General features: G+C 48.7%; 1 protein-coding gene across 2 annotated transcripts in view; it reads left to right on the top strand.

Moving 5' to 3' along the window:
- Positions 1-13,404, top strand: part of Pou2f2 (POU class 2 homeobox 2) — a 106,929-nt gene that overhangs the window by 84,853 nt on the left and 8,672 nt on the right. For both annotated transcript variants that reach the window (XM_045134477.1, XM_045134478.1), the window contains exons 9-13: positions 607-768; positions 936-1,077; positions 1,211-1,359; positions 1,535-1,711; positions 5,689-5,755. In XM_045134477.1, the coding sequence (XP_044990412.1) occupies positions 607-768; positions 936-1,077; positions 1,211-1,359; positions 1,535-1,711; positions 5,689-5,755 (697 nt within the window). The remainder of the gene's footprint in view (positions 1-606; positions 769-935; positions 1,078-1,210; positions 1,360-1,534; positions 1,712-5,688; positions 5,756-13,404) is intronic.

Raw genomic sequence — 13,404 nt, forward strand, 5'->3', positions numbered from 1 at the left:
GGATTAATATCTTAAAAAAATTTTTTTGTTCATATTTATTTGAGAGTGACAGACAGAGTGAGAAAGGCGGGTAGAGAGAGAGAGAATGGGCACGCCAGGGCTTACAGCCAGTGCAAAGGAACTTCAGCCGCGTGCGCCCCCTTGTGCATCTGGCTAACGTGGGTCCTGGGGAATCGAGCCTCGAACCGGGGTCCTTAGGCTTCACAGGCAAGCGCTTAACCGCTAAGCCATCTCTCCAGCCCGAGGATTAATATCTTTAAAAAGAAATCTTAAAAACAAAAAAGGAGTTTAGCTTGGCGAGGTGGCGCACACCTTTAATCCCAGCGCTCGGGAGGCAGAGGCAGGAGGATCGCCATGAGTTCGAGGCCATCCTGAGACTACATAGTGAATTCCAGGTCAGCCTGGGCCAGAGTGAGACCCTATGTTGGGGAAAAAAAAAAAAGAGAGAGAGAGTTTGAAGAGGTCTTCTGGGCAGGTGAGGGGGGTTGGCGTGGGGATGGATGTCTACGGGAACAGGTTGGACCAAAGGGAGGGCGCAGGGACCCTGCAGCCGCCGCTTAGCCCTACCCCGTCCTGCGTTCCACCCACACCCGCCCGCCCTCCCAGGCCGTGACCCGCCCCACGCTGCCCGACCCGCACCTCTCACACCCGCAGCCCCCCAAATGCTTGGAGCCACCATCCCACCCCGAGGAGCCCAGTGATTTGGAGGAGTTGGAGCAGTTTGCCCGCACCTTCAAGCAACGCCGCATCAAGCTGGGTTTCACGCAGGTATGGGGGGTTACCTTGGGGAATGGGGTGGGGGGGGGGTTGCAGTGAGGGGTCGTGGCTGTCGGTGGGTGGAGTGGTCCAGGGCTGGAAGACCCCCCTACACACACGCGCGCGCGCACACACACACACACACACTCACCCTGAACTACATCTCTCTGGACCACCAGGGTGACGTGGGCCTGGCCATGGGCAAGCTCTATGGCAACGATTTCAGCCAGACGACCATTTCCCGCTTCGAGGCCCTCAACCTGAGCTTCAAGAACATGTGCAAGCTCAAACCCCTCTTGGAGAAGTGGCTCAACGACGCAGGTGGGCCCGGGCTGGGGTTCCAGGACGCAGGTGGCTGGCTGCGCTGGGGGTGGAGAGGGCAGGGGAAGGGGGGCTTGGAGAGGGAAGGGTGATGGAGACGTTGGCTCACATGGTGAATGTCCTGTCCGCTCAGAAACGATGTCTGTGGATTCAAGTCTGCCCAGCCCCAACCAGCTGAGCAGCCCCAGCCTGGGGTTCGACGGGCTGCCCGGGCGGAGACGCAAGAAAAGGACCAGCATCGAGACAAACGTCCGCTTCGCCTTAGAGAAGAGCTTTCTAGCGGTGAGCCCCGGCTCCCTCCTGTGGGGATGCCTGGGGGGTCACCTAGGCAAGGGGTGGGCCTCGCGTAGCCCCGACCCCCCGCACACTAGGATGGAGGGAGCCACGCCCCCTGCGCACTAGGATGGAGGGACAGAGGGACACGTCGCTCACGGGCCCTCTCTCCGCTCGCTCGCAGAACCAGAAGCCTACCTCAGAGGAGATTCTGCTGATTGCCGAGCAGCTGCACATGGAAAAGGAAGTGATCCGCGTCTGGTTCTGCAACCGGCGCCAGAAGGAGAAACGCATCAACCCGTGCAGCGCGGCCCCCATGCTGCCCAGCCCGGGGAAGCCTGCCAGCTACAGCCCCCACCTGGTACCCGAGTCCTGCGGGGGGGGGGTGGGGAGGACCGGAGAGGAGGAGGGGCGCGACCCTGCGAGCAGAGCCTGGAACACGGCTGTCGGGGACCGAGCTCAGTCACACGGGGGAGGGGGGGGGTCTAAGGTGGAGGGTACCAGCTCCCCACCGAGTTCCGTGCTAGCTTTGCGGGGTGTGGCTCAGCTGGTAAAGGGTTGATCTGCCATGCTCGGAGCCCCGCATCCCATGAACGGGTAGAAGTCAGGAGGAGCAGAAGTTCCAGGTCATTCTGCCAGCATCCCCGGCCTTCACAGACCTGCTCAGTGGCAGGTAGAGCTGTGACAGTCAAGGGGGCCCCTTATTCCTAGGGGTGTGGAGGAAAGAGGTGGGGACTTTTATTTACTGATTTGACAACTTCCATGATTGTAGACAATATCCCATGGCAATGTCACCCCCCCCCCCACTTTCCCCTTTTAAACTCCACTCTCCATCATATCCCCTCCCCATCTCAATCAGTCTCTCTTTTATGTTGATGTCATGATCTTTTCCTCCTCTTATGATGGTCTTGTGTAGGTAGTGTCAGGCACTGTGAGGTCCTGGATATCCAGGCCATTTTGTGTCTGGAGGAGCACTTTGTAAGGAGTCCTACCCTTCCTTTGGCTCCTACATTCTTTCCGCCACCTCTTTCTCAATGGACCCTGAGCCATGGAAGGTGTGATAGAGATGTGCTGAGCACTCCTCTGTTACTGCTTCTCAGCACCATGGTGCCTTCTGAATCATGAGGTGGGGGCTTTCGGAGTCCAGCCAAAGACCTTTCTTGGGCCGCCTAGGTGATGGCACGGTCCTGTGCAGAATGCACAACCGTGCTTGAGGTCTGCCTGCAGGGCGCTTAGCGCCATCGGCGCCTCGGCTGCTCAGGAATGGCAGTGGGGATGGGAGGGAGCTGGCGGGCGCAGGGACCCCCAGTTCTGCCAAATCTGAGTCTTGGAGAGCGCCGGCCAAGGAGAGGCTTTGAGGAGCGTTGGGGTCAAATTCAGAGAGGTTACAAACACTATTGAAAGGGTGAGACCGGAGGCAGGGAGAACCTGAAGGAGAGAGGTCAGTGAATAATCCCAGAAAAATCAAGTCTGTGATATCTCAAAACACTGCTTGGACTTTGTTTTGTTTTTTAATAATTTATTTACTTCAAAGAGAGAGAGAGAGAATGGGCGTGCCAGGGCTCCAGCCACTGCAAACGAACTCCAGACACGTGCACCCCCCCTTGTGCATCTGGCTTAGGTGGGTCCTGGAGAATCGAACCGGGATCCTTTGGCTTTGCAGGCCAACGCCTTAACCACTAAGCCATCTCTCCAGCCCTGTTTTGTTTTCCTTCCTTCCTTCTTTCTTTCTTTTTGTTCTTTTTTCGGCGTAAGGTCTCACTCTAGTCTAGGCTGACCTGGGATTCACTATGGAGTCTCAGGGTGGCCTCAGACTCACAGCGATCCTCCTACCTCTGCCTCCCGAGTGCTGGAATCAAAGGCGTGCACCACCACGCCGGACTAACACTCTGATGCCAGGATTTCCGTTAATTTGTCCACTACCTTCCCCACGGACTCATACAGACAAGTGCACTTTAGGCCTGGGTCACGTTGGACAGATTTTTCTGCCTCACTGGCCAGCCCCTTTTTCTTTACAAGGTGAGGGGACTTCTTTTCTTTTGCTTGTTTTAGCTTGTTTGAGACAGGCTATCATGTAGCCCATGTTGATTTTTTTTGTTGTTTTTTTTGAGGTAGGGTCTCTCTCTAGCCCAGGCTGACCTGGAATTCACTCTGTAGTCTTAGGGTGGCCTCAAACTCACAGCCATCCTTCTGCCTCTGCCTCCCGAGTGCTGGGATCAAAGGCGCATGCCACCACACCTGGCCCGTGTTGGTTTTGAACTTGCTGTGTAGCAGAGAATGGCAGCTGTCCTTTTTTGTTTGTTTGTTTTTTGTTTTTCGAGGTAGGGTCTCACTCTAGCTCAGGCTGACCTGGAATTCACTAGGGAGTCTCAGGGTGGCCTCGAACTCACCGTGATCCTCCTACCTCTGCCTCCCAAGTGCTGGGATTAAAGGCGTGTGCCACCATGCCCGGCAGCAACTGTCCTTTTGCCTCTGTCTCTTGAGTGCTTGGATTACAGATTTTTATTCTTATTTATTTTTTGAGACAGCCTTTTGGAATTTGTAGCCCAGACTGGCTTCAAACTCATTATACAACCCAGACTTACCAGCTCCCCTAAAAGGGCTGAGGAGGTGGTTCATCAGTTAAAGTCTGCATGCCAGGGTTCAATTCCCCAGCACCCATGTAAAGCCACATGCAAAGTGGCCCAGGCATCTGTGATCTCAGTGGAACCTATGATGATAGGAGGTGGAGCCAAGAGGATTCGAAGCTTGTCAGACAGCTGGTCTGACCGTTTGCAGTGTGGCAGTTTGTTTGCAGCAGTGAGATATCCTGTCTCAAAGAAGGTGGAGGGTGTGGTGGCTCACGCCTTTAATTCCAGCTTTTGGGAGGCTGCGGTAGGAGGATGTCTGTAAGTTCAAGACCAGCCTGGGAGGTACAGAGTGAGTTCTAGGCTGGAATGAGACCCTGCCTCAAAAAAACAAAAAAACAGAGCAAGGCGTGATGGCACATGCCTTTAATCCCAGCACTTGGGAGGCAAAGATAGGAGGATCACTGTGAGTTCGAGGCCAGCCTGAGACTGCACAGTGAATTTCAGGTCAACCTCAGCTAGCAAAACACTACCTTGAAAAAAAAAAAATACAGGGCTGATGATATGGTTTTACGATTAAGGCACTTGCCTGTGAAGCCTAAAGATCCAGGTCTGATTCCCCAGAACCCACATACGCCAGACGCATATGGTGGTGCATGCACCTGGAGTTTGTTTGTGGAGGCCCTGGCGCACCCATTCTTTCTTTCTCTGGTAAATAAATAAGATGGTGGAGCAGAGATACCTCAAATTGTCCCCTGAGCTCCACACACATGCGGTGGCATGTGTACCCAAGCACACATAAGTGAATGAGTAATGTTCCTCTCCCACTCCAGAACACTACAGGAGCAGGTGTGGCTCTGCACAGCACTTCCAGGTGCCAGAGGAGGAGTGGGGATCCCCTCAGTGGAAAATGAGCCCTTCTTTTTTGTAATTTTTTTTGTGTGTATGTGTGTTTTTTTTTAAATTAATTATTTATTTATTTGAGAGCGACAGACACAGATAGAAAGACAGATAGAGGGAGAGAGAGGGAATGGGCGCGCCAGGGCTTCCAGCCTCTGCAAACGAACTCCAGACGCGTGCGCCCCCTTGTGCATCTGGCTAACGTGGGACCTGGGGAACCGAGCCTCGAACCGGGGTCCTTAGGCTTCACAGGCAAGCGCTCAACCGCTAAGCCATCTCTCCAGCCCTTGAGTGTGTTTTTTGAGGTAGGGCCTCACTGTAACCCAGGTTGACCTGAAATTCACTGAGGAGTCTCAGGGTGGCCTTGAACTCACGGCGATCCTCCTACCTCTGCCTCCCGAGTGCTGGGATTAAAGGCGTGCGCCACCAAGCCCGGCTGTAATTTTTTTTTTTTTTTTTTAATGAGGGAGAGAGAATTGGTGAGCCAGAGCCTCCGGCCATTACAATTGAACTCCAGACGTGTGCACTACCTTGTGCACATGTGTGACCTTGCATGCTTGTGTCACCTTGGGGGGGGTCTGGCTTACGTGGCTCCTGGAGAGTCGAACCTGGGTCCTTAGGCTTGGAAGGCACGCGCCTTAACCATTAAGCCGTCTCTCCGGCCCTGGAGAGAATGAGCGCTTCTTGCTTGTGGTGCATACAGGGAGAGACGGTGGAAAACACGTAGTGGGACGTGAGCCTTGTACCTCCAGCCCTTTCTTCTCCTCATCCTGAGCTCAGCGCGGTGAGGGTCGAGGGTTGTGTACGTGCAAGGAATGTCACAGGTGCTGTCAAGTCTGACCTAACTGTGCCTCCTTTCCTCTCTCCCCAGGTCACACCCCAAGGGGGCACAGGGACCTTACCATTGTCCCAAGCTTCCAGCAGTCTGAGCACAACAGGTCAGGAGGGAACGACGCACGGAGAGGGAGATGGGGAGGGCGCTGCATGGGCCTGAGATCCTGCAGTGGCTCCTGGTGGCCCTGGGCCTTAAGACCGAGTCTTGGGTGTTGGGGGCATGAGGAGGACCGAGGGCGGGCCTCACGCCTCCTCCACAGAGCATCTGGCCACTCCTGTGTCCCCTGATGTCCTGTGACCAAAGCATGGCAATTACTGAAGGTGACACCTGGGCTTCTGTCCCTGGACTCTTGTCATTTATGTGCCCTGTGAACTCAAGAAGCCGCTGCACCTCAGGGTTATTTTTTAATATTTTATTTTTATTTATTTAGCAGAGAAAGAGGGAAGGGGGAGCGGAGAGAGAGATAGAATGAAAGGGTGTGCCAGGGCTTCCAGCCACTGCAAACGAACTCCAGATGCGTGCGCCCCCTTGTGCATCTGGCTTACGTGGGTCCTGGGGAATCAAACCTGGGTCCTTTGGCTTTGCAGGCAAGTGCCTTAGCCGCTAAGCCATTCCTCCAGTCCAGCTTCAGGTCTTATAAGATAATCGTAAATGTGTCATACATACCGCACGAGGCGGGGAGATGGCTCAGCGGGTAAAGTATTTGCAGCAGGAGCGCCAGGACTGGAGTTTGGAACCCCAGCACCCACATAGCGTCTGACCACTGTGAGTGCCTGCCTGTGACCCCAGAGCTCCGGAGGCAGAGACCGACATTCCCCAGGCAAGCTGTCTAGCTAGACCAACCACATCAACGAGCTCTGGGTTCAAGTGAGTGACCCTAAAATAAAAATAAGGTAGAGCCGGGTGTGGTGGCTCACACCTTTAATCCCAGCACTCAAGAAGTAGGAGGATCGCCATGAGTTCGAGGCCACCCTGAGACTACATAGTGAATTCCAGGTCCGCCTGGGCCAGAGTGAAACCCTACCTCGAAAAATACGTAAATATATAAGGTGAAGAGTGGTCAAAGAAAACATTTGACATCAACTTCTGGCCTTTGCATGTATGTACATATACACTTGTGTACACACGTGTGCCCACACACATGCAAACTCATACATGAGTACGCACTACACAGTATGCATTAAAAAAAAAAAAAAGGCCAAGCATAGTGGCACACACCTTTAATCCCAGAGGGGTAGAGGTAGGAGGATCACTGTGGGTTCGAGGCCAGCCTGGGGACTGCCGAGTGAGTTCTGGGTCAGCCTGGGCTAGAGCGAGACCCTACGTGGAAGAAAGTAAGAAAAAGAAAGATCGTCAGCAGCAGTTCAAAAAGCATTAAGAGGAGGCCCGGTGTGGTGGCGCACGCCTTTAAGCCCAGTACTCCGGAGGCAGAGACAGGAGGATCACTGTGAGTTCAAGGCCATCCTGAGACTACAGAGTGAACTAGAAAAACCAAAAGAAAAAAAAAAAAAGCAAACATTAAGAGGAAGTCTTCATTGGTGCAGGCCAATATAATAAATTATATTAATTTTCACATGCGTCTTGGGAGGTAGGTCCGATTCTCATTTTCTGCAAAGGAACCGGGAGAGATGTCAGCGCACTTACTCAAGGACAGGGCTGGGGCTAAGCCGGAGTGGGCCTCCCGGCCGGCTGTCCACTGGGCGGCAGGCAGCATGCTGGCACCTCGTGCGCCCTCTGTGGCCCGTAGAGGGAAGTGCAGGGCTTCGTCTCCCCAGCATCCCAGCTCTTGCCCATGCCCAGGGGGTCTAGCGTGTGGTGTGCAGAGCCAGTGGCAGCTGTGTCCGTGGCCCAGTAGGTGGGAGCGGATCTTGATGTGATTAGTGTGACTACCATCAGGTGGGGGAGAAGTAAGGACTCCTGGGGAGTGGGGGAGGGTGGGTCTACTTGGGGTGTTACAGAGGAGAAGGGGAGTGAGCTGGAGGGGGTGATGAGTAGGTTTTTTTTTTTTGCTTTTTTGTTGTTATTATTATTTTTGTTTGTTTGTTTTTTCAAGGTAGGGTCTCATGCTAGCTCAGGGTGATCTGGAATTCACTGTTGTCCCAGGGTGTCCTTGAACTCATGGCCATCCTCCTACCTCTGCCTCCCAAGTGCTGGGATTAAAGGCATACGCCATCACACCTGGCAGACTGGCCTATTTTTTATGCTAGAGAGTGAGAATTAGAGAAAAAGAGAGAGAGAATTGGTACACTAGGTCCTCCAGCCACTGCAATTGACTCCAGGCAAGTGTGCTACCTAGTGTGTGTGTGTGACCTTGTGTGTTTGCCTCACTGTGCATCTGGCTTACATAGGATCTGGAGAGATGAACCTGGGTCCTTAGGCTTAGCAGGCAAGCGCTTTAACTGTTAAGCAATCTCTTCAGCCCTGTTTTTTTTAATTAACAACTGCCATAATTGTAAACAATATCCTATTGTAACGCCCTCCCTTCCTGCACTTTCCCTTTGAAACTCCTCTCCGCATTATATCCCCTCCCCCTCTCAATCAGTCGATCTTTTATTTTGATGTCATCATCTTTTCTTCCTATTATGATGGTCTTGTGCAGGTAGTGTCAGGCACTGTGAGGTCATGGATATCCAGGCCATTTTGTGTCTGGGGGGAGCACGTTGTAAGGAGTCTTACCCTTCCTTTGGCTCTTACATTCTTTCTGCCACCTCTTCCGCATTAGACCCTGAGCCTTGGAAGGTGTGATAGAGATACTGCAGTGCTGAACACTCCTGTCACTTCTTTCTAGCACCATGACAACTTCTGAGTCGTCCCAAGGTCACTGCCATCTGAAAAGAAAAGATTCTCTACCAAAAGTGAGAGTAGCATTAATATAAGGGTATGAACATTAACAGAAGTGTTTACTGGGCAGTTTGATAAGCATAGTATATACATTTAGCCAGACAGCAGCAGACGTTACACCCCTAGGGCTCATGACTACCCGTTTTAGGTTTTCAGTATCAGGGATGTATTCCCTCCCATGGAGTGGGCCTCCAGTCCAACTAGAGGGCAGTTGGTTTCCACCATGACAGACGTGCCACTATTGCACCCATTGGCTCATTTGGCCTGGCTTGCAAATATAAGGCTTGCAGTGTCCACTGTGATTTCTCTCTCTCACGTTGAACTGCATGCAATATAGCTTTTTCCAGCTTTCTGTCAGCTGGTCTACATGGATGAAGTTTTCAGCTCAGTTCCAGCAGGATTTCTCAGTGGCCTTGCAGCCCAAGTATGTGGAGTCTTCAGCAATAGGGTCTTACCATCTCTTCCTGGTGGGAAACCAAGGGCCTCAGCAATGACCTATAATGTTTTGGGGGCATCAGGGACCTCCCTGGCCATCAACTCACTGGAAGGTATCCCATCCTGGCACTGAAAATTTTCTAGTACAATCTATGGCTCCTGAGTGTTCCATTGTCCAAAAAAATAGGTTTACTCCACCTTTCCTTTACTTAATCTCTTCCCCTGACTTCACTTGGGCTTTTTCATCCCCATTAATCTATTTTCCTACTTACATATATACAATACCGCCCTATTAAGTACCCTCCTCCCTTCCTTTCTCCTCCCTTTATATCTCTGTTCTAGCTTATGGGCCTTTGCTACTGAGTTTTCTCCTACTCACACAGAAGTCCAATCATCTGTAGCTAGGATCCACATATGAGAGAGAACATGTGATATTTGGCTTTCTGGGCCTGGTTTACCTCACTTAGTATAAACCTTTCCAGATCCATCCATTTTCCTGCAAATTTCATAACTTCATTTTTCTTTACTGCTGAGCAGAACTCCATTGTATAAATGTGCCATATCTTCATTATCCACTCATCAGTTAAGGGACATCTAGGATGGTTCCATTTCCCAAATATTGTGCATTCAGCAGCAATAAACATGGATGTGCAAGTATCTCTAAGGAAATGAAATGAGTCCTTAGGATATATGCCTAGGACTGCTATAGCTGGGTCATATAGTAGATCTATTTTTAGCTGTCTTAGGAACCTCCACACTGATTTCCACAATGGCTGGGCCAGATTGCATTCCCACCAACAGTGTTAGAAGGGTTCCTCTTTTTCCGCATCCTTGCCAGCATTTATGGTCATTTGTTTTCATGATGGTAGCCAATCTGACAGGAGTGAGATGGAATCTCAATGTAGTTTTAATCTGAATTTCCCTGATGGCTAGGTATGTCAAACATTTTTTAAATTTATTTTTATTTATTTGAGAGCAACAGAGAAAGACGGAGATAGAGAATGGGCACGCCAGGACTTCCAGCCACTGTAAACGAACTCCAGACATGTGCACCCCCTGTGCATCTGGGTAACGTGGGTCCTAAGGAATCGAGCCTTGGACTGGGGTCCTTAGGCTTCACAGGCAAGTGCTTAGTCACTAAGGCAGCTCTCCAGCCCTAGAAAAAAATTTTAGATGCTTATATGCCATCTTTTTTTTTTTTTTTTTTTGAGAACTCTTCTATTTAGTTCCATAGCCCATTTTTTAACTGGGTTGTTTGATTTCTTATTGATTAAGTTTTTGAGTTCTTTGTATATCCTAGATATTAATCCTCTATCAGATGTATAGCTGGCAAAGTTTTTCCCATTCTGTAGGTTGCCTCTTTGCTTTATTCACAGTGTCCTTTGCCATACAAAATCTTTGTAATTTCATGAGGTCCCAGTGGTTAATCTGTGGTTTTATTGCCTGAACAGTTGGGGTCATATTCAGAAAGTCTTTGCCAAGACCAATATGTTGAAGGGTTTCCCCTACTTTTTCCTCTAGCAGTTTCAGAGTTTCAGGTCTGATGTTAAGGTCTTTAATCCATTTGGACTTAATTCTTGTGCATGGAGAGACAGAAGAATCTATTTTCATCCTTCTACAGATAAATACCTAGTTTTCCCAGCACCATTTGCTGAAGAGGCTGTCTTTTCTCCAATGAGTATTTTTGGCATTTTTATCGAATACAGGCCGGCTATAGCTACCTGGACTTACATCTGGGTCCTGTATTCTGTTTCATTGATCTACATGTCTGCTTTGGTGCCAGTACCATGCTGTTTTTGTTTCTATGGCTCTGTAGTATAGGTTAAAATAAGGTGTAGTGATACCACCAGCATTATTTTTGTTGCTCAGTATTGTTTTAGATATTTGAGATTTTTTTATGCTTCCATTTTTGGATTGTTTTTTTCTATTTCTGTGAAGAATGCCATTTTCATGGAGATTGCATTAAATATGGATTGCTTTTGGTAAGATTGCAATTTTCACAATATTGATTCTTCCAATCCAAGAACAAGGAATGTTTTTCCACTTCCTAGTGTCTTCTGTAATTTCTTGCTTGAGTGTTTTAAAGTTTCCATTGTAGAGATCCTTCACTTCCTGGGTTAGGTTTATTCCAAGGTACTTTATTTTTGATGCAATTGTGAATGGGAGTGATTCTCTGATTTCATCCTCTATGCGTTTGTTGTTAGCATATAGGAAAGCTATTGATTTCTGTGTGCTTATTTTGTATCCTGCTATGTGGCTATAGGTGTTTATTAGCTCTAACAATTTGTTAATAGAATCTTTAGGGTCCTTTATGTGTAGAGTCATGTCATCTGCAAATAGTGATAGCTTGATCTCTTCTTTTCCAATTTGTATCCCTTTTATGTGTGTCTCTTGCCTTATTGCTATGGCTAAGACTTCCAGTACTATATTAAATAAAAGTGGGGACAGTGGGCACCCTTGTCTTGTTCCTGATTTTAGTGGAAAAGCTTCCAGTTTTCCCCCATTTAGTAATATGTGCTTTTCTGTAGGCTTCTCATAAATAGCCTTTTTTAAAAAAAAATTATTTATTTATTTATTTGAGAGCAACAGATACAGAGAGAAAGACAGATAGAGGGAGAGAGAGAGAATGGGCGCGCCAGGGCTTCCAGCCTCTGCAAATGAACTCCAGACGTGTGCGCCCCCTTGTGCATCTGGCTAAGGTGGGACCTGGGGAACCGAGCCTCGAACCGGGGTCCTTAGGCTTCACAGGCAAGCACTTAATCACTAAGCCATCTCTCTAGCCCATAAATAGCCTTTATTATGTTGAGATATGTTCCTCTTATTCCAAGTCTCTATAGGACTTTTATCATGAAGGGATGTTGGATTTTGTTAAATACTTTCTCTGCATCTAATGAAATGATCATGTGATTTTTGTCCTTCAGTCTTGGTTTTGTTTTTTTTTTGGTTTTTTGAGGTAGGGTTCACTCTGGTACAGGTTGACCTGGAATTAACTCTGTAGTCTCAGAGTGGCCTTGAACTCATGGCAATCCTTCCACCTCTGCCTCCTGAGTGCTGGGATTAAAGGTGTGGGCTACCACACTCAGCTTCCTTCAGTCGATTTATATAATGTATTACATTCATCGAATTGTGTATGTTGAACCATACCTGCATCTCTGGGATAATGCCTACTTGGTCAAGGTGAATGATCTTTCTGATCTATTCTTGTATTCTGTTTGCCAAAATTTTGTTGAGAATTTTTGCATTTATGTTCATGAAGGAGATTGGTCTGTAATTTTCTTTTTCTTTTTTTTTTTTTTTGTTCTGTCTTTGCCTGGTTTTGGTATCAGGGTGATGCTGGCTTCATAGAAGGAGTTTGGTAGGATTCCTTCTTTTTCTATTTTATGGAAAAGTTTAATAAGCAATGGTGTTAGTTCTTCCCTGAAGGCCTGGTAAAATTCACCAGTGAATCCATCTGGGCCTGGGCTTTTTTTAGTTGGGAGATTTTTTTTTAATAATCAGAAATTTTATTCATGTTGACATGGATTCATGGGAATAACTTCCAAAGCCTGAGTACTGAGCTCTGATAGCTCAGAAGTTTATTATCATTATTATTTGTTTCATTTTAAAAAATTTATTAATTTTCTTTTCAGCAAATACAGGCAGTTTGGTACCATTGTTTAGGCTCATCCATGATCTACCCCCTCCCAATGGACCCTCCTCGTTGATGTAAATGGGTCGTGCATTGTGGAGTTAGCCCACAGTTATTGGTACGATAAATGTCTCTGCATATCATGACCCAACATGTGACTGTGACATTCTTTCCACCCCCTCTTCTGTAAAATTTCTCTGGGCCATGTTCGGTTCATTTTTGGTCTGCTTCAGTGCTAAGGTGTTGGGGGCCTCTGAAGCTCTGGCTCTCTGATTTGGTAGGAGTTGATTTTTCTCTGTGTTGGTCTCCTTTCCTTTTGTGCTGGTATCCAGTTCATCAGGAAAACAGCACCCTTGCTTGTTTTGCCTATTTTCCTTAGTTTCAGTCGGGCCCCTTTTGAGGTATGTTGAGGCAGCTCTCTCCTTAGGATCTGCATCTATCTGAAAAAGAGAAGCAGATTCTCCAACGGAGAGTAAGTTAGCACCCTGAAAATTGAGATAACCCTTGCTTTTTTTATAGAGAGTTTAATAGGCGTAGGCCCTCTTGTACCCCATGATTGATTGGAGCTTGATATTGGAGAGTGGGCTTACGTTTGGATATAGTTCTGATTTGTTTCCCAGCTCCAGCTATGTGTCCCATACCACTGAGAGGATCAGTTAGCCAAATCAAGAGCAGTTGCTTCCCCACCATGGCTGTGTGCCACTATTGCACTTGTGTGGGCATCATACCAGGTTATTTGCTGCTAAGTAGGTTAGACCATGAGTTGCTTGGACAGATATTGGTCATTTCCCCCAGTCGCCCATGTAGCACCTTCTGGCACTAGACGCGCTGACTGTCTGGGGACTGAC

The sequence above is a fragment of the Jaculus jaculus genome, chromosome 14 (genome assembly GCF_020740685.1).
Source record: "Jaculus jaculus isolate mJacJac1 chromosome 14, mJacJac1.mat.Y.cur, whole genome shotgun sequence".
Taxonomy (NCBI): Eukaryota; Metazoa; Chordata; class Mammalia; order Rodentia; family Dipodidae; genus Jaculus; species Jaculus jaculus.